At 34.5% G+C, this 25,590-nt stretch overlaps 3 protein-coding genes across 3 annotated transcripts in view; 2 read left to right on the forward strand and 1 right to left on the reverse strand.

Annotated features, from left to right (window-relative positions):
* Positions 1 to 25,590, forward strand: part of LOC123667083 (protein slit) — a 211,630-nt gene that overhangs the window by 71,747 nt on the left and 114,293 nt on the right. The window lies entirely within an intron of this gene.
* LOC123666942 lies at positions 20,149 to 21,127 on the forward strand. Its single transcript, XM_045600955.1, has 3 exons — positions 20,149 to 20,326; positions 20,471 to 20,776; positions 20,865 to 21,127. The coding sequence occupies exons 1-3, from the start codon at positions 20,149 to 20,151 to the stop codon at positions 21,125 to 21,127; spliced, it is 747 nt and encodes a 248-aa protein (XP_045456911.1).
* LOC123666943 lies at positions 22,836 to 23,814 on the reverse strand. Its single transcript, XM_045600956.1, has 3 exons — positions 23,637 to 23,814; positions 23,187 to 23,492; positions 22,836 to 23,098 (listed from the first exon to the last, which is right to left on the reverse strand). Exons 1-3 carry the CDS (start codon positions 23,812 to 23,814, stop codon positions 22,836 to 22,838), a joined length of 747 nt encoding a protein of 248 aa, XP_045456912.1.

A 25,590-nucleotide genomic window follows, 5' to 3' on the forward strand; every position in this document is an offset into this window, starting at 1 on the left:
GTTAGTCATAAATGGATCCGTTAACTATTACAGTTAGTGCTTATTTTATTAGTCATTACATGATATTTCATTGAAGTTATGCTCAGGTATGTAAAAATAGTTGAACAATATTTAACAAATACATTTTGAGGCTTATGCTTTCACTAGCTGTGCCTTGTAATTTTATACGCATTAATATGAGGAAAAAATATCCCACATAACTTTCCATATAGCTTTCTTCTTTGTGTGTATTGCTGGCTATGGATAACTTAAATTATTTTCATGGTGTATTTTTTCCTTGTTACTGCTGTGTAATATATCTTATATATAAAATTCTTGGGTCACAATCTTAGTTAAAATACTGCTCCAAAACGGCTGGACCGATTTTTATGAAATTTTGTGTGCATATCGAGTAGGTCTGAGAATCGAACAACATCTATTTTTCATACCCCTAAGTTATAAGGGTGTAGGCATTGAGGGGGCTAATAACATATATGGCAAAACAACGTTGGCGGGATCAGCCAGTATTTATATAAATATATAAGTATAAACTTTACAATGTGCATCTATTAATGTTATAAACCTGAAAGGTTTGTTTGTTTGTTTAATCTCAGGAACTAGTGGTTCGAATTGAAAAATTATTATTTTTGTCTTGAATAGCCTATTTACCGAGTATATGGGCTATTTGTACGATTTTATTTTTGTGTTACCCACACATTAAGAATTCTAAAGATTTTTGAATATCATATCAAAAATTGACCGCTCCAGCGGGGTTCGAACCCGCGTCTCCGACTGACCGTGTCGGTGCTCTAGCCAATTACGCTATGGAACGATGTACCCGCTAGATCGAAATTTCTGGTATGATGATTTTTATATTCGGTTTAAGCGAACCGTAGCGCCGCCTATAGTGAGTTCTTTACAGAAACCGGCGACGCGGGTTCGATCCCCGCTGGAGCGGTCAATTTTTGATATGATATTCAAAAATGTATATAGGTTATTTTTTCCTAAAATTACCGTATGTGAAACCGTAGGTCACAACTAGTAAATTAATAGAACAGGCTGAGTTTGTCATTACGAGCTCATGCGTTTCCCACGTCACATTGCGTATAATTAGCGCCTATTGTCTATGTCAATGTTTAAACATGTTTAAATGATGTGTAGAAAGATCGTCTTCCGGTCACAGATGCGATGTTCAAATGTTGTATCCATTGAAAGTTCATTAAATATGTGATAATTATGTGTTGTCTTTAGCGTTACGTGACTCAAAAAAAATGTACTCAAGTAGGCTTCAAACGAATTCGGAATTTCTTCATTCAAGTAAAATTTTGCATTTTGGATAGTTGTTTCACTAATTATAATTGTATTCGTTTGTGATAAATTAATAATTATTAATTTGAAGCTACCACCGAATGTAGAATCTGTTGAGAAGAATCGGTAAGAAATTTTACCTCACGTAGGGCACAGAAGGAAATTTCCTGCTCAAAATATGGAGCAGCCCGACTGGGAAAGTACCTGGACCTTACAGAAGATCACAGCTTAATGATACTGCTCTCAAGCTGTGTTATGTTCCTGTGGTGAGTAAGGTGACTAGAGCGTCTGGGCGGGGATTGGGGGTAGGGACGGCAACGCGCTTGCGATGCTTCTGGTGTTGCAGACGTCTATAAGCTACGGGTAATCGCTTACAATCATATGAGTCGTTATGCTTGTTTGCCGAAATAGTTATATTAATAAAAATAATTGTTTGCTCGCAAATGAAAAAAAAAACTGACTTCAATTACATCGACAAGTAAAACAATGTAAGTAGACAAAAAAAAAGTTAACAAACGCACTAGTCACTATGATTTTAGAGAGAGTTTCCCTCGATTTCTCTGGGATTCCAGCATCGGATCCTGGTTTCCTTATCATGGTACACCACTCGGGATATCTCCTTTCCAACAAAGAAAAAATTATCAAAATCGGTTCATAAACAACGAAGCTATCCCCAAACATACAATATATATATACGGTATACGGTCGAATTGAGTAAACACCTCCTTTTTCGAAGTCAGTTAAAAAAAACTCCAGAGGTACTCTTTTAAAACTGTCTTTGATGCACTGACTGTCCCTTTAATATAATGAAATGAAATCTAAAAAATTTCGCCATAACGATATTATACAGACTTTAGTAAAGAAAATTTTATATTTTAACTAGCTGACTCGGCAACCGTTGTCTTGTCGCTAAACGCTATTTAAAAATAGGAGTTGGTGGTAGGAGGGTGAAAATTTAGGGTTGTATATACTTTTCAACGCCTAACCACAATAAATTAAAAAATAAATGATTTATCTAAAAATTAAAAAAAAATAGGGGTGGACTACCCTTAACATTTAGGGGGATGAAAAATAGATCTCATTCGATTCTCAGACCTACCCAATATGCACACAAAATTTCATGAGAATCGGTCAAGCCGTTTCGGAGGAGTTTAACTACAAACACCGCGACACGAGAATTTTATATATCAGATAAATCTAACAGTAAGTCCTGGTAGCATTATCAACGGACAATATAAATATTGCTACATCTTAACATTATATAGGTACAAAAATCTTATTGTTAGTTAATTTACATGTTATCTAGTGATATTAAAATATTTTGCTCCATACCATTTATAAAATATTAGCGACCCGCCTGGCTTCGCACGTTTGCAAAAACTATCAGTGTTCTTCTACTATATTATGCATGTATTATATATATAAACCTGCCTCTGGAATCACTCTATTCACTAAAGAAAACCGCATCAAAATCCGTTGCGTAGTAAACATATAAGCATACAGACAGCGGGAAGCCACTTTGTTGTATATTATGTAGTGATATACGAATCAGTCAAATTGAGTAATAGTCAATAAAAATATATATTTATTCAAAAAGGTTTCAAAAGCACCTTCGAATCGTCATTTTACAAATTAAAATTTTAAACTGATTATTATTTTTAAAATTAAAGCTACCACCGATTCACACACGAATCACAAAGTCCACACATCTTTATCAGCTATGCACCAAATAATACGCTATATTGTTTTAAATATATTGCGACGCAATTATTAACATGTCTACCTTATGAAAAACATCCCGCAGGGAGACTCGAGCTCCAAGATCGTAAATGCCTCGAATGGGCCTTTAGCAGTACCCCACAGTAACAGCCCGTAAGACATAACACTATAAAAATAGCTAAAATATATTAAACGTGCAGTAGCAACGTCGGTCAGTTGTCGTACTTTTCTAACTGCGAATGCTGCGGAGCTGAGTCTACCTTTAAATATAAAAATAGAAATATCCTGCTTAAAATCTGGAGCAGCCTGTCTGGAGAATTACATCGAACTTACAAAAGATCACAGCTAAATAATAATGCTTTCAAGCAGAGCTCCTGGGAGGATTGGAAATAGGGTCAGCAACGCGCTTGCGATGCTTCTGGAACACCAAAGCATCGGCAATTACTAATCAGGTGAACTGTATGCTTGTTTGCCAACTTAGTTGTTAAAAAAAAAGAAATGGTTTCATGGAAAATACTCTTAAAAATATATATTTTAGTAAAAAATTGAAGAAGTTAATAATCCTTTAATAGAAAAACAACAAAAATATGTTTTTTTTTAAATAACGGAAGCTTACCGTTTCCTAGGAGAAAAACTTTTTTGAAAACGGAACACAAATACAAGCGTAGTGTCGAAGTTCACGGCAACGCGTGGAAAAGTGAAATTATGACCAAAATGGCGGAATATTATTAAAAAAAAAAAGATTTTAAAAATGATTCAAATATACCATATCAGTAGATTTGTAGTATTCTATTTCTTGCGCTTATTACACAAGATAAACAAACAACACATGTCCGAAGTGAAACTCCTTGGCAAACTAATTTTTTAAGTCTGACAAAAACGTTGCCGTTTCATCAAAACGTTGCCGTTTCACCCGAAAAAATTTTACTCTCATACGCCTAAAGAAATTTAAGAAGTCTCACTTCAAAAATGAACTGAACTTCAGGAACCATAAATGATTTCGTGTGTGGTAAGTTTGACGAGTAAATTCCAAAAAAAAAACCCCTTATATAGCTTAACGATATCTATAGCACCGCTTCACATTTCCGACTGTAACCTTAAGTTCAGAAGCTCGCAATCGATCATCGCACGTCACTCATCTCGTTGGTTCTGATAGCGATGATTTATTACGAGTGTAGATTACGGGATGTTTTGTAACGGGTACAGATTGTATGTAGATTTTTCGAATTTTTTATATCAGCCCGAATAATAAATCTTTTTGTTGAAAATATCTTAATCTACATAAATAAAAATGAAGAGTTAAATGTGTTAATAAAACCTAATTCAATAAAGGCTGGACCAAAGCTAGCTGATATATTTTTAAAGTTTTCTTTTTGCGAAGGCTAAAGAATGACAAAATAAAAAAAATAAAATTTCAAAAATTAAAAAAATTAAAGCCTCTTAAAAGAAATATGTAACAAATATACATCTTTACTGTTTAAATCTGTGTAACATTTGATAAAAAAAAAATTAAATTAAATTTGTGAACAGGTAACCCTGTCCATAACCTACCTCACCAAACAAGCGGTATAAAACCGGTAGCTTTTATGACTCACGCCTTTAAATAAACAAACAAACTTTATACAGCGAGCTTTACGATGACTTGCTAAGCTCGTCTATAAAAAAAGCTCCAAAAACACTCGTGCACATTCACTAACTTATTTATCTAGGAACCATCTTGACAGATAAATATTATTTCTTACGGAACTGTCAAACGCTCGAAGTAATTTTTTTTTTTTTTTCGTTTTATGTGTAATTACAAATTATCTGCGAAGTAATTAGCGAAATTTATCAATACATATAATAAAAATGTAATGGGTCGCTGTCTGTACATTAAAGATATATGGGAAAAAATATTATTGTGACCTTTATCAAAGCAAATAGCACCCTAAACAATGATTGTCAAATTTTTTGTCTGTTTGTCACGCTAATAAACGGCTCATCCGATTTAGATGTGTTTCTATTTATATATTGTGGCAAGCTTCACTTAACATTTAGTGTTTGTTTCATGTCAATCGGCTCATAAATTAAAAAGTTATGCCAATTTAAAGAATCACGTTGAACATGTAAAGTCACTATTACACGCGGACGAAGTCGCGAGCACAGTTTACTAGCTAGCTTTACTTACTAGATAAATAATTGTTTACTAGCTAAGCTCCGCGATTTCAAAGGCGTTAATTCGAAACAAAAAAGATTTTGAAATATAATATAGCCTTCTTCGATCCAATAAAAAAAAAAAAAAAAAAACAATTTAAAAAGTACAAATAAGCATTTTTTTTTGTTCTATAATATTAGTATAGATTATAAACACGACTGCCATCTCGAGTGTAAATATATTATTAATTTTTTCCTCTCCCTAGGGAAGCATATAATTCCGTGCTTTGTAATTACTTTAAAACAGGAAAAGTCAGGGACAGGAGCTAGTCTTATACTGTACATGAATGTATGTAATATGTATGTACAATTGTACATACAGTAGAACACACAAGTGGGTTACAATTAAATGAATGCAGCGGGCAATCGGAGACTACCGATGCTGAATACAGTCGGAAAAATAATAAGAATCTTTTAACTTACTATGGAAGGAAGGGTTATGTATTTAGAGTGTATGTATGTCTTTTTTTTATTAAATTTAATTTTATACAATTAAATCTTAAGCTGACTGTTAACGAAAACATTTAAAAAACGAACTTTCCAATTTGGTGCTGTTATTCAAAAGATATGCGTCTTCTACATTTCGGCACCTCTTTTTAATTTTTACATAGATACTTATGTAATATAATATATTTTACACGCTTTTTGTTTGTTTCAATACAAACAATTCATACAAAAGAAAATTGAAAGTCAATTGCTACTTTTTTTAAGTAAAACCTCTTTACGTACGCTTGACTAGGTGAGTAAGCTGGTGAATGCGTGAGGAGAGTGTTACAAAAAGTGTGATCGGGCGAGGTGAACGGAAGTTGAGAGGGAGATATAAGTTAGTGAAGATAGAAAGAGAGTTACGTTTCGTAACTTTCACTTCAGTCTTGTGGTCTAAAGCACACGTGTTAGTTTATCAATTATCGAACCGCTATACTGCCAGGATTTTTGAATGTAATAAAATATCAAAACTTTTCTTCTATTGATTCACTAGCGTGTGGATTGATAACATATACATGTCGTCAGTCATTAATACGGAACGAAAAAGTAAGTTTGGGGTGGCGTCCTGAGGTTGGCAACACTGTCCGCCGTGTCACTGTCGCGCTAAGCCGTCAAGATGTCAACGCGACGCATGATCGAAAAGCAATTTATGAAAATCATTATGACGAAAATTATGGCATTGACGACTTAGTTTCTTTGCTCAAATCACTATTCGATAGAAAATAGAATAGAAATGATTTTTTTTTTATGAAGACAACGTGACAACGTCATACACTCCAAGTTTACAAAAATGTACTCGAACAATACAACAATGTCATCTGTCTCAGTGACTGCAGTAACAATAATAGCTGATGTCATTATATTAGTTAACATATTGACTTTTAACTGAGGTAGGGCACAGCGGGAAATTTCCTGCTCAAAATATGGAGCATCCCAACTGGGGAAGTACCTCGACCTTACAGAAGAACACAGCTAAATCGTACTGTTTTTAATCAGTGTTGTGTTCCTGTTGGTGAGTAAGGTGACCAGTGCTCCTGGTTGGGGATTGGGTCGGCAACGCGCTTGCGATGTTTCTGATGTTACACACGTCTATAAGCTACGGTAATCGCTTGCCATCAGGTGGGCCGTACGCTTGTTTGCCGAGCTAGTTATGTATATAAAAAATCACAAATGAATACAAAATAAACCAAGACGTTTTTGGAAAATTAAGCGTGTCAAATGTGTCACTAACTCACTACACAACTCTACAATACGACTATGTCAAGTGTCAAAATAACTGCAGCTATAATAATAGCTAATGTCACGGTACTTAGTACCATAACAGTTGATTAACACAAACAACCCGTTGGCGCAGTGTGCATTGACCCTGCTTTCTGCTCCGGGGGTAGTGAGTTTGACTTCTCCCCGAGTTTTCGTGTAATAAATATGTTTATTTATATGTGTATTATTTATATGTCTATCTATCAAACAATGCTATATCTGTCGGCTGTCACCTATAACACAGGAATTAAGTTGTTTACCTTAGGAACAGACGACCGTGTGTGTACGTTAAACGAATTTAATTATGCCCATACCCGTATATAATTGTTTTGGAGGTTATAGAATATAAAGCGTATATTTATAAATTAAAATAATATCTACTATGTACGGTACTAAAGAATATAGCCACCCCCTCTCTTCCTGTGGGTGTCGTAAGAGACGACTAAGGAATAACACAGTTCCGCTACCACCTTGGAACTTAAAAAGCCGACCGGTGGCACGATAACCATCCAACTGCTGGCTTTGAAATACACAGGTCGAAGACGGGCAGCAACGTCTTCGGTGCGATAAAGCCAGCCCTGCGGTCACCAACCCGCCTGCCCAGCGTGGTGACTATGGGCAAAACACATGAGCTCACGTTATTTTTGGCATAAACTTGTAGCATATATTTTTAATAGCGCCTGGTTTCGTTCCTGCTGATGTATAATAGCACAGTTATGCATTAGCGTTGCTATTTACTTTTTCTAGGCGACTGATTTAATTTTGGAATACCCTCGTATTGTATTACGTCGCGGTTCACCTTAGGGGGTAGTTGTGTCGCGACGCGCGGGGTATGCTAGGGTATATAAGCCTCAGGGCGAGTTTTTGCGGCCTCTTTTTCCCTTTTTGCTCTTTTCTTTTTTTTTTTTTGGGTTGGTTTCTCTCGCCGTCATGGGATCTGAGTGCAATTAATTGTGGGTGAGTCATTGTAGTTCTTATAGGTTTCAGTTTTGCTTTAGTGTAAGGTGATTTTGTGAGTTTTAAAAAAAAAAAAATTAAGATTCTGTAGGATTTTTTTTACTCTCTCTCTTGTGTCTCGTGTTAGGAGTTGTGGGTGACTCTCTAACCCAGCAAGCAATTTTTTAACACGTGGCACTGGCGCCCAGCGTAAATTCTCTAATATTTAAAATTATTTGTTTGTCGGTGAATTATTTTAATTATTTTATTTTGTAGGGTATCGCATTGGCACTCAATTTTTTTTTTCTTATTCCTGGTAAGTGGTTTTCTCTGGGTATATAAAGGGTCTTGTCCTTGTGTCTTTGTGTGTTTTGTGTTTTGTGAAATGTGTTAAATTATTACTTTTCATTTTTATTAATTAAATTTGATTACTGTTTCGTTTAGGTTGTGTATTTATATTAGTATGTTTAAAATTTAAAGTTAATATTTAAAAGTTTTTATTTGAATTTAAAAGATTTGTCCGAGCGTAGTCACGGTTTTTGCATTGTTAATCGTTCCTTGCTAAAAATTTTCAGTTACCTACTTTTTGTATTAATTATTTCTTGCTCAATAATTTTTGCCGTAACTAAATTTTTTTTGACTACTATCTATTAACGAATATTTTTGCTTACTTTGTACTTCTTTGTTACATTTTAACATTAATTTAAATCGAACTTTTTTGTACTTTTTGTTTCGTTTTAATTTTATTATTGTGCTACGATGACTCACTTAATAAAATTCGTATCCCTGCCTAAGGCTGAGTTAGAATATGAGGTGGTTGTTCGGAATGAGGAGCCAGTTGCCACGGTTTTAGCTTTACGTAAACAAATATTACAATTATCGGAATTGTTACCGTCAGAGGAGATTTTGGTCAGTCCGTTGGATATTATAACCGATTTGGGCGGTATTAGTGACACTTTGATAAAAGTGAAATCAATTATGAATTCTAATCCGAATTTTAATAGTTTATTGAGGGCAGAGAATTTGTTGGCTCATTTGTATCATAGGATTGGCAGATTGGATGAGAATGAGGTTAAGAAGAATAGGGACACTTACGATTTGTGTGTTGATCAATTTAATAATTATTGTGGGGTAGTTGATAAATTAAAATTGTCTAATAAATCTCCATTTCTTACAGTTTCTTCGTTATCATCTAGTAATCCCTTGAATGTAACGGTTCATTGTGATCATAACAGTTTAGGAGATTTAAGTAAAATTAAATTCGACGGTAAATCTTGCGTACGCTCTTTTATACGCCGGGTTACGGAACATTGTACTATTCATCGCATTGCGGATGACAAAGTTTTATCTTTTGCGTTACAGCTGTTTGTTGGCGATGCTTTAAAATGGTATAGGAGTGTGTGTGCTGGGGTTTCAGATTGGAAAGTAGTTTTAGAGTATTTGCGTAGGGACTTCGATAAACCAGATTTTGATTACAAATTATTAAGGGAAATTCAAAATAGAACTCAGGGGGTGAATGAGTCTATTGTAATTTATTTGGCTGTTATGGATGAAATGTTTAACAGATTGACTACTCCTCCTGAGGAAAAATTTAAATTAGAAATTTTATTACACAACGTTAGACCTTGTTACGCAGGGATGTTAGCGTCATCGGATATAACGTCAATTGATCAGCTTAGGAATGTGTGTCGTAATTATGAGAATGTTCAAAGTAGACTTTTAGATTTTCACGAACCACAGAATGTCTCGGATGATTTAGTTGCACCTGATTTAGCTTATAATACTGGAGTTAAAAACGTTTTTAAAAGTTCATTTAAAAAAATTAATTATTCGAATAATTTTAATAATCAGGGGTATTTTAATAAAAATAATCGTTTTAATTCTAATCGTTTTGTTCCTTCAACGCATAAATTCTCTCGTCAATTTTCGTCTCCTACTAACTCGTCTTACAATAATTCTCATACATCATTGCCGTCTCAGCGTAAACATTCTGTGCCGAGTAATAATAGCAATAGTAAAATTCAGCCGAGCATTAATTCCATCGGTGATCGCGCGTCGAATCGTACTGTTTATTGTCAACGTTGTAAATCGTTTTCTCACTCTTATGCCGATTGTTTTAAGGATCGGAATGTTGTGTTTTGTTTTGGTTGCGGTGAGCCTAATGTTAAGCGTCCCGATTGTGTTAAATGTAAATCGAAATATAATAATGGGGTTAAAGATTTAAAAAAACGAGTAAGTTGGAACCGAGTTAAAACTAGTAATAATATTAATTTTTCTAAATCTGATTGGAATTCTTGGCTTAAAACAATTTCAATTTATTTTTTATCGTATAAATTAAACTCGGTTCTGTGTAATGATAAATGTATTGAAAATAGGCCTTATGCTGTTATACATATAGATGACATTAAGTTGTCGGGTCTCTTAGACACTGGTGCGTCTATATCAATTTTGGGGGGTAATTTTTATAAGGATTTCTTACAACGAGGTTATACTCTTTTTAAAGATAATATTATTTCTGCGGTTGTGGCTAACGGGAACAAGTTGTTTTCTCGTGGTTACTTGTGTTTACCGGTTGCGTTCGAAGATCAACTTCATTTTATAAAATTTTTTGTTTTTCCGGAAATTAATTCAGATATCATTTTAGGCATTGACTTTTGGAAAATATTCAAAATTTGTCCGAAATATATTAATTCAGTTAGTTTTAAACAAGAATCTATTTTGTGTAATAATTCGGATGACGTCATTACGGGTTATGAACATTTAAATAGCGATCAGCGTTCAATTGTTGATAGCATTATTAATCAGTTTCGTTCTGTTTCTTTTGAGCGGAAAGGTTTAGGGTTGACTACCGTGGTTACTCATAGAATTGATACTGGGGATGCTGTTCCCATTAAGCAACGATATTATCGGATGTCTCCTGAGAAACAACGAATTCTTTCGGAGGAGGTTGATAAGATGCTTGAGTTGGATGTCATCGAACCCTGTCAGAGTGAGTGGAGTTCTCCGGTACTTTTGGTTCCTAAGGGAAAGGATACGGGTAGCTATCGGTTATGTTTGGATAGTCGGAAACTGAATGCGGTAACCAAAAAGGATGCATATAGTTTGCCTTATATATCAGAAATTTTAGATAATCTTAGGGATGCTCATTATTTGTCAACAATCGATTTTTGTAGTGCCTTTTTTCAAACTCAGATTCAGGAATCGGATAGGGATAAAACGGCTTTTTATATTCCGTCACGTGGTACATTCAGGTTTAAACGTATGGCGTTTGGTTTAACTAACGCACCTGCCACTCAACAGAGACTAGTAGATAAGTTGTTTGGAAACCGTTTCGGGGTTAAAGTTTGTTGTTATGTTGATGATTTAATAATTGCAACCGCGGATTTCAATGAACATGTTTCTATTTTATTACAAATATTGGAAATTTTAAAAGAATGTAATCTTACTATTAATTTTGATAAATGTCGTTTTTTTAGGAGTCAGTTGAAATATTTGGGGTATGTAATCGATAAACACGGGTTGCGTACGGACCCGGATAAGGTTTCTGCAATAGTTAATTTTCCCACTCCAACCAATGTTAAGGGTTTAAAACGTTTTTTAGGGACAGCGTCGTGGTATCGTCGTTTCATTAAGGATTTCAGTGCTTTGGCGGCACCGTTAAATAAATTAACTTCTACTCGTAAGGGTGCACCTCCATTTAAATGGACGGAGGAGGCGGATTGTTCTTTTAGAAAGCTTAAGGAGTGTTTGGTCTCTGCTCCTGTTCTCAGGTGTCCTAATTATAACGAACCTTTTGAAGTTCACACGGATGCGAGTAGTTATGGGATTGGTGCGATGCTCTCTCAGACCTTTGAAGGGAAAGAACATCCTGTCGCATATATGAGTACGTCATTTACCAAGCCGGAACAAAATTATGGTATTACGGAACGGGAAACATTGGCGGTTTTGGCAGCGGTCGAACATTGGCGTTGTTATCTCGATAATGGTAAAAAGTTTACAGTTTACACGGATCATAGTGCCCTTAAGTGGTTTTTATCATTGTCAAACCCGTCGGGTCGTTTGGCTCGGTGGAGTACTAGGTTATCAGAGTTTAACTTTGAGATTAAACATCGTAAAGGTTGTGATAATGTTATTCCTGACGCGTTGAGTCGTTCGGTTCCCGTGAGTAGTATATTTTCAATTTCAAATTATAAAGGTAATGATAAATGGTTTCTTAATATTTTTAATGGCTGCGCTAATAAGCCAGCATCGTTTCAAAATTATTGTATTAAAAATGATAAATTATTTAGATTGTCTAAAAATAAAAATTATTTAACATCGGAGTTTGATTGGAAGGAGGTGATTCCTATGGAACATCGTTCGGGAATAATATCAATTAATCATGATGTACCCACTGCAGGTCATTTGGGTATGTTTAAAACTCTTAAAAGATTAAATTTAAAGTACTTTTGGCCGAAAATGTATAAAGATGTTTTAAATTATGTCAATAATTGTTCTAAGTGTCTAGAATATAAAGCTCAAAATCATTTGACATTAGGTGTCATGGGTCGTCCTAAGAATTGTGTTCGTCCTTGGCAGGTTATTTCAATTGACATTATGGGTCCATTGCCTATTAGTAGAAAACAAAATAATTATATATTGGTTGTAACTTGTTGTTTTTCAAAATTTTGTTTAATTTTCCCTATGAAGCGCGCAACTTCCAAAGTAATAATTAAGTTAATTGAGGATAATGTTTTCTTAGTTCATGGTATTCCACAGTCGGTAATATTGGATAATGGTACGCAATTCATTAGTAATGAGTGTATCAAATTTTTTAAAAGTTATAATGTTCCTAATGTTCATTTTACTCCACGTTATACTCCACAGGTTAATCCGGTTGAGAGATATAATCGTACTATTTTAACTTGTATTGCATCTTTTGTCGATGAGGATCATAGATCGTGGGATAGGTACTTATCTCAAATTCAATTTGCAATTAACAGCGCGGTAAATGAAACTACGGGTTTCACTCCGTCCTTTTTAGTTTTCGGTAGGGAGTTAGTGTCGTGTGGTTCGCATTATTTGGACTCTGATAGTATAGAAAATATGATTTTTACTCCTCGTGACTGTTATGCGGAGAACTTAGGTCAGTTGGCGAGTATTTTCGATAAAGTTCAATTTCGGTTGTATGCCGCTCATTTAAAAAATACTTCAAGTTATAATTTGCGTCGTAGGACTGCGGAATTTAATGTTGGTGATCTTGTTTATAAGAAAACTTACTTCTTGAGTGATAAAGATAAATACTTTTCTAAGAAATTAGCGCCTAAATTTATCAAATGTCGAATTGTTGGTAAAAGATCTCCTCTTGTATACGTATTACAGGATATGAATGGTAAAGATCTTGGGGTTTGGCATATTAAAGATTTGAAGTTAACAGGAAGTTCTGGTAGTAAGGGTAATTGATATTGTGTTTTCTTTTTGTTTTAAATCTATATTACGTATTCCATTTTTGAGACGGGTGATGATCTCATTTTTTTATTTTGTGCTTATACAAGTACATGACTTATGATAGTTGTGTGTTGGGTACATCTCTAATGTACTTTTGGTGTTTATTTTTGTTGAGTTATTCCACTGAGCAATAACTTAATTTGTGTGTGTTGGGTGCATCTTTAACGTATCTGCTCACTCATATTATTTTGTTTAAAGCCTACGCCATAAGTTGTTGTCGTTGTTGTGTTACAACTTAACTCTGGAACGGGTGGCGATTCCACATATTATTTTATTCTATCGAATATATATTCGATTCTAATTGTGTTATGCACATTCTAAAGCCTACATCGGGAATACGGTATTAAATATGGATTAAAAAAAAAAAAATTGTTAAATTAAAAATTTTAAGTAGCTGCTGAGTGGTGCTCATTTATAGACCGTCACTCTGAGTGTCAGGGCGTTAATTGTCTAGGTCGGTTAACGCACATTGATAGTTGAATTTCAGGATGTTGTATGTTAGTGACGTATGATTGGGTCGTAAGACAGTGTTGCAGTGAATTCAAAATTATATGTGGTGTTTTTGTAATTCGATTATCTCTCATGATTAATCTATCAAAAAATTTTTTTTTCTCTTAGTATGGAGTTAAATTTTATAATCCCTTCCTGAGCTTACCAGATTCTCTCCTTACATTAGTTTTTTTTTAGAATTTTGCCAGAGATGCAAAATTCTTCTCTGTCGGGGGGGGTATTGTAGCATATATTTTTAATAGCGCCTGGTTTCGTTCCTGCTGATGTATAATAGCACAGTTATGCATTAGCGTTGCTATTTACTTTTTCTAGGCGACTGATTTAATTTTGGAATACCCTCGTATTGTATTACGTCGCGGTTCACCTTAGGGGGTAGTTGTGTCGCGACGCGCGGGGTATGCTAGGGTATATAAGCCTCAGGGCGAGTGTTTGCGGCCTCTTTTTCCCTTTTTGCTCTTTTCTTTTTTTTTTTTTGGGTTGGTTTCTCTCGCCGTCATGGGATCTGAGTGCAATTAATTGTGGGTGAGTCATTGTAGTTCTTATAGGTTTCAGTTTTGCTTTAGTGTAAGGTGATTTTGTGTGTTTTGAAAAAAAAAATTAAGATTTCTGTAGGATTTTTTTTACTCTCTCTCTTGTTGTCTCGTGTTAGGAATTGTGGGTGACTCTCTAACCCAACGAACAATTTTTTAACACGTAGCAAACTTGTGGAGGCCTATGTCCAGCAGTGGACTGTATAGGCTGTAATTATGATGATGATAATGTGTATCAAATAAAGAAAGAACATAAAGGAAGGTCAAAGGAATCAAAACCTTACCCCTGAAACTGAAACCCGACTAGGGAAGTACCTCGACCTTACAGAAGATCATACCTAAATAATACTGCTTTTAAGCAGTGTTTTCTGTGTGAATAAGGTATTCCAAATTCCTCAGGATGTTCTTTTGACAGCGGGCGGTTGGCAACGCTTGTCATGCTACCAGTGTAGGCATCTATAGGCCAAGTTAATCGCTTACAAATTCACTTCTCAAGAAACGATGTATAATGTTATCTCATAACTTTTTTCAAGATTACTTTTTTGAATCGTAACTTTTTGAGTTGTGCATATTATTTACTAACTGTCGATGTGTGAAATTGGCGGACAATAATAATTCTGTAACAATAGATATATATCTACTGTGACTGTACACGCAATGTCCGCGCGTGTCGCCCGTCTGTCTCACTTAGCGACCCTTCGTTATTGCATCGGCAATTTGTGTCAAGTAATTGCGAAATACGTACATATATAATAGGTATGTGCGTTTGTATGTAGCTATTTATTAAGGTAGGATATAGCACGAAATATCCTGTTCGAAATTTCGAGCCAAACTGGGTCCCTTATCCTTGACGAGGATCACAGCCATATCTCAAGTACCTAGTATTGTTCGTAAACGGAAAAAATCGACTTAAATTTCAATTAATAAGTAATACAACGTAGGTAGTTAAAATAGTCAGTTAAATATACATTATTCTTATCTAATCTAGATCAACTTTAAATGGGACCACATGACAATTACCAGCTTTCGAATAAAAAAGAATCATCAAAATGGATAAATCCAGTAATAAGTTATGAGGTAACAAATATACAGTCGAATTGAGAACCTCATTTTTTTGAAATCGTTCGGGAGTTCCGTTAAAAATGTGGCAACACAAATCCTCTGAACATGGCATTGGTTGCCAATAACAATTAAATTTTAAAATAACAAAATAACTCAAACAAACATACAACCATGAAACACATTAAAATTCCAGCCATCTATTAATTAATTAAAAAGGAATTAAAATCGATATTTTTGACAGTTGACAGAATGCCATTTTGTGTTACCACGAAAAGGCGGGAATCAATTATACGATTACTTCTAAGTAATTATACAACTTGCAATTATTATGAAAGATACACAGAGTTGTTTTAATAAACTTTTATTATGCAAATTTGATAATAAAATATTAATGATTGCTTGTGGACAGTGACAAATGACATTTTTTTTGTAGGTATAGATAATATATAACTTTTCTTAAAAAAGATTTATAATAATGACTTTCGCTCTTAATATTGTAATGGCGAAAGTTTAATAAGCCGATTATAATGAAACATAATTATAAGGTACTTAGCTCGAAATGTGAACTAACACAGGCTAATTAATAATTATTAATAAATACAAAATTTTTAACTAAATTGTAAATTATCTGAAGAAAACAAGATACACACTTACTATAATAAAAAACAACTGAAAAAAATGTCTGTACAATAATTATAAAACTGAAGAGTATGTTTGTTTGAACGCGCTAATCTCAGGAACTACCTACCGGCTTGAATAGAAAGATATTTTTGGGTGGGATAGTCCAAATACCGAGAAATATTTTATATTACATTTTTTTCCACAAACCAATGCAAATGAAACCGCGGGACACAACTATTTATAAATAAGACACAAAGCACAAAAACAGTACGAGATATTTTGTACAATACAAACACGTAAGGAGTCTTAATACAGAAAAAAATAAACAATCCTTTGTCGAAGAAACAAATAAAAACTTCTTTCTCAACTTGTTACTGGCAAACAATAAAATAAAAAAAAAAAAAAAAAAAAAACGTTCGGTAGCTTTCGCCACTGACCCACATGTTGTAAAAGACTGAACAGGTAATTGAAACGTCAGATCAACGTCACGACAACAATGTTGCATTCTTTTCCCGTCATCTCAACAACAATGAATCTATTATAACAATGATCTTCTGTGAATTTTTAGTTTAATTAAATTTGATCATGATTCAGAACTTATTTCGCGTATTTTTCTAGGAATACATTACTTACTTATATTATTTCACTCTGAATATTTATTAACTGACTTAAAAAAGAATAGATTCTCACTTCGACTATATTTTTTATTATATTTGTTACCTCATAACTATTTTACTGGGTGTACCGAGTGTGTATAATCACTGAGTGTACCGAATGGAAATTCTTGTTATAATCGGAAGCTGGTCGTGTCGTGTGGTTTAGAGTTGAGATCAGGTGCGCTCGTATATTTGAGTTATTTCTAATAATGCATGTTTAATTGATTGTTCCATTGACTACCTACGTTGTATTACTTGTTGATGTAGTCGGTTTTATGTTTGCGATCAATTGTTACAAAATACCAAAATACTAAGTACGTCCAAGTTAGCGCAACAGAAACTGCGGGGAACAACTAGTATTATTTTATGTATTTATGTGATTATTTATTTAAGACGTTAATTTGAGGAAAACATGTAGATACTAAAATATTATATTTATAACTAGCTGACTCGGCAAACGTTGTCTTGCCGCTAAACGTTATTTAAAAATAGGGGTTGGTGGTAGAAGGGTGAAAATTTAGGGTTGTATGTATTTTTCAACGCCAAATCATAATAAAATAAATAATAATCTAAAAATTAAAAAAAAATTAGGGGTGGACTACCCTTAAAATTTAGGGGGGTGAAAAATAGATGTTGTTCGATTCTCAGACCTACCCAATATGCACACAAAATTTCGTGAGAATTGGTCAAGCCGTTTCGGAGGAGTTTAACTACAAACACCGCGACACAAGAATTTTATATATATTGGATATATTATAAATATAATAAAATATTATATATTTCCCTGGTAAATGGACGAATATCTATCGAACGCAAAAAGAATTTGTCAACAAACAAATAAACAAGCTTTCTAGATATTGTTTTTTAATGTTACGTGAATTTCATTATTATAATGAAAACATCTTTTTCGGCTTTATAGGGGTTTGTTAACATTTTCGACTATTACCCATAACACAAGAATTAAGTAAGGTAGAACGCCACGGAGAAACCTTAGGTACAGACGACCATGTGTGTGTGTGTGTGTAAAAAAAGGATAAAAGTTAGTTAAAATATACTCAACCGTCATATATCGATAAAAAAAGTTCTTTAATTATGCGTAATAAACATTATTGACCTTAAATGTCCCTAATTATGATCTAAATATACACCATAATAAAAACCATAAAATCTTATGAGCCCAAATGCATCGAAGACTACATGTGATTTGAACCTCACTTGACCTTAATGGGGATTGATTAATTTATGGGGTCAGTGAATTGAAGACTTCTTTATAGTTCATTATATATTATGACATTGTCAACTTATGTACAGGATGGATGAGCAAGGCGTTAAAATGAACCACATACCATAACACTGGGTGTATCACCTAAGTTTGTAATGTACCTAATGTTAAGATGTAAATTATTATTTTATTGATTGATATTTTTAACTGACTTCAAAAAAGCAGGAAGTTTGATAATTCTTTTTCTTTTTGTTGCAAAGGAGATATCCCCAGTGTGGTACCATGATAAGGAAACCAGGATCTGATGGTGGAATCCCAGAGAAATCAAGGGAAATTTTCGAAAATCGTAGTGACGATTAGTGCGTTTGTTAATTTTTTTCGTCAACTTATGTTATATTACTTAGACATTGTATTGAAGTCGGTTTATTTTCGCTTGCGAGCAAACACAATTATTAGTAGCTCAACTTTTTTCTTTCTTTCTTTTTTTATTCTTTCTCGTGGGTTACGAGACGGGGTGCTTATTAAAACCTTATTAGTCGTAAAGGTATATCAACCAATAATCTATAATATAAAAATGAGTCGCTGAATGTGTTGCTAAGCGCAAAACTCGAGAACGGTTGGACCGATTTCGCTATTTTTTTTTTTTAAATATTCCTTGAAGTACGAGGATGGTTCTTACATAGAGAAAAATTCAAAAAAATTTTTTTTTAATTTCCTGAAAAAGTCTAAAAACAACACTTTTCTATACTCCCATTCAAAAGATTTGTGATAATACTTAAAAGTCAATTTGAACTTTAATACCATACGATAAAGTTTGTGTTAGGCGATACGAAGTTCGCCGGGTCAGCTAGTATAAAATAAATAACTAACCAACAACTATAAATAGTATGCGGTGTGGCTACGGCATTAAAGAATATAGCCACCCCCTCTCTTCCCGTGGGTGTCGTAAGAGCCGACTAAGGGATAACACAGTTTCACTACCACCTAGAAACTTATAAAGCCGACCCATGGCGGGCAGTGTTGCCGTTAGGACAATTTAGTTTGTGGCTACATCAAAGAAAAAAGTTGCTAGTTTTGTAAATAAATCACTTTCGAAATTCCGCTAGAAGTGGCTATAATTTATAAAACATAGCTTGATCTCTGGGACAGCTGTCAGTAAAATCGCGCCTATTAAGTTCAGAATTTAACAGTGCAGACAATCGTACCAGTCAATGTCATACTTTATGGGCATGCTGAGCTAATTAATGATGAGCGATTAATCATCGTGACCACAGACTATAAGCTATCGATATTTTGTATAAAACTTAATTCAAAATTAATTTATCATTTAATTGAAAAAAAATAACGTTATTGAATTTTTTTAAAAAAAAAATAACATTATTTACAATAGTGAGTAAATAAAATCTAAATTCTAACCTACTCGTAATATTCCTTCCGACAACTTTGGGGTTCGAGAGAAGTTTGGTCGCGGCGTGTCTTCTTCAAAAAGATGGCGCCAACGCACCGCCATATTGTTTGATATGACCCATTTGGCCATTCTCCTTAGTACGAGTGCTAACGCCTTGTATACGCTACGTGTTTTCCGTTCTCATCACTTTGTTTTTGTTACTATTGCTGTTAACTTAAATTATTTAACTTTAGTTATTTTTGTTAGTTTCTTTTTTGTTATTGTTTGTATTTGTGGAGGTTTGTTGGCATAATGCCAAAGAGAACGAAGAAAACTGTTTTGAACAGTCAAAGTCGTGAGCTTGTGATTCGCTTGCGTGAATATTTTGAGCGAGAAAATCAAAATGGTGGACCGCTATTACCCATGGCAAAAGTTTGTGACAGAGTTGCAGATGCTCTTGGCATTGGACTTGCGACAGTAATTCGCATCAGTAAAGAAAAATATGGCGAATCTTCAACCGCAGTATTGATTGAAGACGAGGAAAAAAGCTTTCAACGCCAAATAAAAAAAGAAGAAAGACTGCTCCTGTCACAAAAATTGACGACTTTGACGCCGTTGCGATTCGTAATCATGTATATGGTTATTATACACGGGGCGAATTACCTACATTAAAAAAACTGGCGGTGTCCCTAAAAGACGCAGACTTGTTTAAAGGAAGCTTGCCGTCACTATCGAAGATTTTGAAAAATATTGGATTTTCCTATAAAAAAAAGTGACAAAAGAAAAATTATAATGGAACGAACCGACATTGCTCTTGCTCGAGTGAATTTTCTCCGGAAAGTCAAAAAAATTACAAATTGGGACAAAGTTGACTTTCTAGACGAGACATGGCTAAACGCCAATCATACCGTATCCAAAGCTTGGACCGATGATACGACACAATCGACCACCAAAGTACCCGAAGGCAAAGGTCAAAGACTAATAATAACTCATGCTGGGACGTCATCTGGTTTTGTGCCTAATTGCCTATTGGCATTTAAATCTACGAAGACCAATGAATACCATGAAGAAATGAATTTTGAAAAATTTAATAAGTGGTTTTTAAAATTATTAGATAATTTGAAGGAGCCACATTATATAATTATGGATAACGCCCCATATCACTCGGTCCAAAAGCACAAACCACCAACTTCAGCAAACAGGAAGTTAGAAATAATTGCATGGCTTCAAGAAAAAGGAATAGAGGCCAATGAAACAATGCTTAAAAACGAATTGTTGAGACTAGTTGGTCTGCACAAACCCAGCACACCAACGTATGTCTTAGATGACATAGCCCAAGAAAAGGGTCACAACGTCATAAGACTGCCTCCATATCACTGCCAGTATAATCCGATCGAGCTTATCTGGGCCCAAGTAAAAGGTTTGTTTGCTCGAATTTCAGTTAGACAAGTTCTATATGTATTAACTCCTGTATAATTTATGATATTAAAATATGTTTTTCTTTTAAGGTTACGCTGCTAGATCTAACATAACACCACCTTTTACGGCAAATAAAATGCTGCAGTTACTAAACACTGCGGTAAAAAATGTATCTGCAGAAGATTGGAAAAAGGAGGTTACCAAATGCAGAAAATTAATGGAAGAAGATTGGGAGCGGGACGTTCGATTTGATAATATTTGTGACCAAGAGTTCATTATAAATTTAAAAGATTGCTCTAGCGATTTTGAAAGTGATTCGGAAATTGATTTGGGGTGTACTCCTTTGGAATAAATAAATGTATGTTTTAAAATATTTGTTTCATTTTATTAAGTACCCATTATAATTATGGCATCGATAAGTAAGAAACGCTGAAAATTACTATCGATATTTTTTTCTGTATCATAACAACCCTAGGAATGTCAGTTTAACAAATGTCGCAGAGATCAAGCTATGTTTTATAAGGTATAAAGTGTGAGTTTTCTAATTACAGAGCATAATGTGACTCAGTGGAGCACAATGCTAAATTGTGCTGATGTTTAATTGGAACTTGAATATGTTTTGAAATGCACCTAAACAAACTACGACGACTTTACTTTACTTTGAATTACTAACTATAAATATACTAGCTGAGCCCCGCGGTTTCACACGCTTTGATTAAAAAAAAATGCGTATGTGTAAACAATAACAACATTGCGCTCCGTTTGACATTTTGACATGAGTAGTATTAACGTTATGCAAAACAAACTAGGCTCAACAGCAATAGCAGTACGGTCCATTTTCATTCGATCAAACCTAAATTACGTTAAAGATGAACATTCATTCGGGAATCCCCCTGTCATAATGCGGACATTATTGATGCTGCCTAAAATTAACTATGTATTTTAGTTTAGTAGTATTGGTACCGTATGGTGGTATGTATTAGTCGGTGGACTTTTTATAGTAATAAAAATACGTATGCAGTAACAATCTGAAAAGCAGCCAGAAGTAGCTAGATTTATTTTGGTGGCTAAAATGGATTGTTTTTTGGCTAAAACCGTTGAAAATCCGCTAGATCTAGCCACTAAATGGCTAAAACGGCAACACTGATGGCGGGATAACTATCCAACTGCTGGCTTTGAAATACACAGGCCGAAGACGGGAAGCAGCGTCTTCGGTGCGAAAAACCGAGCCCTGCGGTCACCAACCCGCCTGCCCAGCGTGGTGACCAGTGTTGCCGTTTTAGCCATTTAGTGGCTAGATCTAGCGGATTTTCAACGGTTTTAGCCAAAAAACAATCCATTTTAGCCACCAAAATAAATCTAGCTACTTCTGGCTGCTTTTCAGATTGTTACTGCATACGTATTTTTATTACTATAAAAAGTCCACCGACTAATACATACCACCATACGGTACCAATACTACTAAACTAAAATACATAGTTAATTTTAGGCAGCATCAATAATGTCCGCATTATGACAGGGGGATTCCCGAATGAATGTTCATCTTTAACGTAATTTAGGTTTGATCGAATGAAAATGGACCGTACTGCTATTGCTGTTGAGCCTAGTTTGTTTTGCATAACGTTAATACTACTCATGTCAAAATGTCAAACGGAGCGCAATGTTGTTATTGTTTACACATACGCATTTTTTTTTAATCAAAGCGTGTGAAACCGCGGGGCTCAGCTAGTATATTTATAGTTAGTAATTCAAAGTAAAGTAAAGTCGTCGTAGTTTGTTTAGGTGCATTTCAAAACATATTCAAGTTCCAATTAAACATCAGCACAATTTAGCATTGTGCTCCACTGAGTCACATTATGCTCTGTAATTAGAAAACTCACACTTTATACCTTATAAAACATAGCTTGATCTCTGCGACATTTGTTAAACTGACATTCCTAGGGTTGTTATGATACAGAAAAAAATATCGATAGTAATTTTCAGCGTTTCTTACTTATCGATGCCATAATTATAATGGGTACTTAATAAAATGAAACAAATATTTTAAAACATACATTTATTTATTCCAAAGGAGTACACCCCAAATCAATTTCCGAATCACTTTCAAAATCGCTAGAGCAATCTTTTAAATTTATAATGAACTCTTGGTCACAAATATTATCAAATCGAACGTCCCGCTCCCAATCTTCTTCCATTAATTTTCTGCATTTGGTAACCTCCTTTTTCCAATCTTCTGCAGATACATTTTTTACCGCAGTGTTTAGTAACTGCAGCATTTTATTTGCCGTAAAAGGTGGTGTTATGTTAGATCTAGCAGCGTAACCTTAAAAGAAAAACATATTTTAATATCATAAATTATACAGGAGTTAATACATATAGAACTTGTCTAACTGAAATTCGAGCAAACAAACCTTTTACTTGGGCCCAGATAAGCTCGATCGGATTATACTGGCAGTGATATGGAGGCAGTCTTATGACGTTGTGACCCTTTTCTTGGGCTATGTCATCTAAGACATACGTTGGTGTGCTGGGTTTGTGCAGACCAACTAGTCTCAACAATTCGTTTTTAAGCATTGTTTCATTGGCCTCTATTCCTTTTTCTTGAAGCCATGCAATTATTTCTAACTTCCTGTTTGCTGAAGTTGGTGGTTTGTGCTTTTGGACCGAGTGATATGGGGCGTTATCCATAATTATATAATGTGGCTCCTTCAAATTATCTAATAATTTTAAAAACCACTTATTAAATTTTTCAAAATTCATTTCTTCATGGTATTCATTGGTCTTCGTAGATTTAAATGCCAATAGGCAATTAGGCACAAAACCAGATGACGTCCCAGCATGAGTTATTATTAGTCTTTGACCTTTGCCTTCGGGTACTTTGGTGGTCGATTGTGTCGTATCATCGGTCCAAGCTTTGGATACGGTATGATTGGCGTTTAGCCATGTCTCGTCTAGAAAGTCAACTTTGTCCCAATTTGTAATTTTTTTGACTTTCCGGAGAAAATTCACTCGAGCAAGAGCAATGTCGGTTCGTTCCATTATAATTTTTCTTTTGTCACTTTTTTTTATAGGAAAATCCAATATTTTTCAAAATCTTCGATAGTGACGGCAAGCTTCCTTTAAACAAGTCTGCGTCTTTTAGGGACACCGCCAGTTTTTTTAATGTAGGTAATTCGCCCCGTGTATAATAACCATATACATGATTACGAATCGCAACGGCGTCAAAGTCGTCAATTTTTGTGACAGGAGCAGTCTTTCTTCTTTTTTTATTTGGCGTTGAAAGCTTTTTTCCTCGTCTTCAATCAATACTGCGGTTGAAGATTCGCCATATTTTTCTTTACTGATGCGAATTACTGTCGCAAGTCCAATGCCAAGAGCATCTGCAACTCTGTCACAAACTTTTGCCATGGGTAATAGCGGTCCACCATTTTGATTTTCTCGCTCAAAATATTCACGCAAGCGAATCACAAGCTCACGACTTTGACTGTTCAAAACAGTTTTCTTCGTTCTCTTTGGCATTATGCCAACAAACCTCCACAAATACAAACAATAACAAAAAAGAAACTAACAAAAATAACTAAAGTTAAATAATTTAAGTTAACAGCAATAGTAACAAAAACAAAGTGATGAGAACGGAAAACACGTAGCGTATACAAGGCGTTAGCACTCGTACTAAGGAGAATGGCCAAATGGGTCATATCAAACAATATGGCGGTGCGTTGGCGCCATCTTTTTGAAGAAGACACGCCGCGACCAAACTTCTCTCGAACCCCAAAGTTGTCGGAAGGAATATTACGAGTAGGTTAGAATTTAGATTTTATTTACTCACTATTGTAAATAATGTTATTTTTTTTTTAAAAAAATTCAATAACGTTATTTTTTTTCAATTAAATGATAAATTAATTTTGAATTAAGTTTTATACAAAATATCGATAGCTTATAGTCTGTGGTCACGATGATTAATCGCTCATCATTAATTAGCTCAGCATGCCCATAAAGTATGACATTGACTGGTACGATTGTCTGCACTGTTAAATTCTGAACTTAATAGGCGCGATTTTACTGACAGCTGTCCCAGAGATCAAGCTATGTTTTATAAATTATAGCCACTTCTAGCGGAATTTCGAAAGTGATTTATTTACAAAACTAGCAACTTTTTTCTTTGATGTAGCCACAAACTAAATTGTCCTAACGGCAACACTGGTGGTGACTATGGGCAACACACATGAGTTCACGCCATCTTTGGCGCGAACTTGTGGAGGCCTATGTCCAGCAGTGGACTGCAATAGGCTGTAGTGATGATGTGATGATAAATATTATAATATAAAACAATAAATTAATATGACAGTTATCCAAAATTTTATTGTATTAAAAAATATAATGTTTGGCAATTATTAATGAAAAATAATATCCGATAAATATCCACCAAGAACGCGGCTACAGATGTTAATTCTTTTATCAAAGTTTTTAAATACTGTTACAAAATAGTTAATCTTTTACGATCACGTCACGAATTTTCAGTGTTAATGCTAATAAATTTATTGCATTTGGGCCTCTGCAAATCCAAGGCAGATTGTTGAGAACGCCTTTACATGTCGAACGTAACACTGTATTTTGTGCTATGTATTATTTATGCAAGGCATCAATGAAATAGACGTAGTTTGACTGGCCCGATTGCTTTCTACTTCGGGGGGAAAAAAGCAGGGCTACTCTTTCTCCTTTCTGGGGTCGATTCACCCCTGAGTCTGGGTGTAATATTTCTATTTTTTATAGTATTATATGTAATGTTTCTAACTATATTTATCATTAAAAAGT

Source organism: Melitaea cinxia, chromosome 27, assembly GCF_905220565.1.
Source record: "Melitaea cinxia chromosome 27, ilMelCinx1.1, whole genome shotgun sequence".
Classification (NCBI taxonomy): Eukaryota; Metazoa; Arthropoda; class Insecta; order Lepidoptera; family Nymphalidae; genus Melitaea; species Melitaea cinxia.

Coding starts and splice junctions, on each gene's coding strand:
- LOC123666942 (XM_045600955.1), top strand. CDS start 20,149: ATGGAACGAACCGACATTGCTCTTGCTCGAGTGAATTTTCTCCGGAAA. Junction 20,327..20,470: donor CAAAGTACCCGAAGGCAAAG/GTCAAAGACTAA, acceptor TAAAATTATTAG/ATAATTTGAAGGAGCCACAT. Junction 20,777..20,864: donor TATCTGGGCCCAAGTAAAAG/GTTTGTTTGCTC, acceptor TTTTCTTTTAAG/GTTACGCTGCTAGATCTAAC.
- LOC123666943 (XM_045600956.1), bottom strand. CDS start 23,814: ATGGAACGAACCGACATTGCTCTTGCTCGAGTGAATTTTCTCCGGAAA. Junction 23,493..23,636: donor CAAAGTACCCGAAGGCAAAG/GTCAAAGACTAA, acceptor TAAAATTATTAG/ATAATTTGAAGGAGCCACAT. Junction 23,099..23,186: donor TATCTGGGCCCAAGTAAAAG/GTTTGTTTGCTC, acceptor TTTTCTTTTAAG/GTTACGCTGCTAGATCTAAC.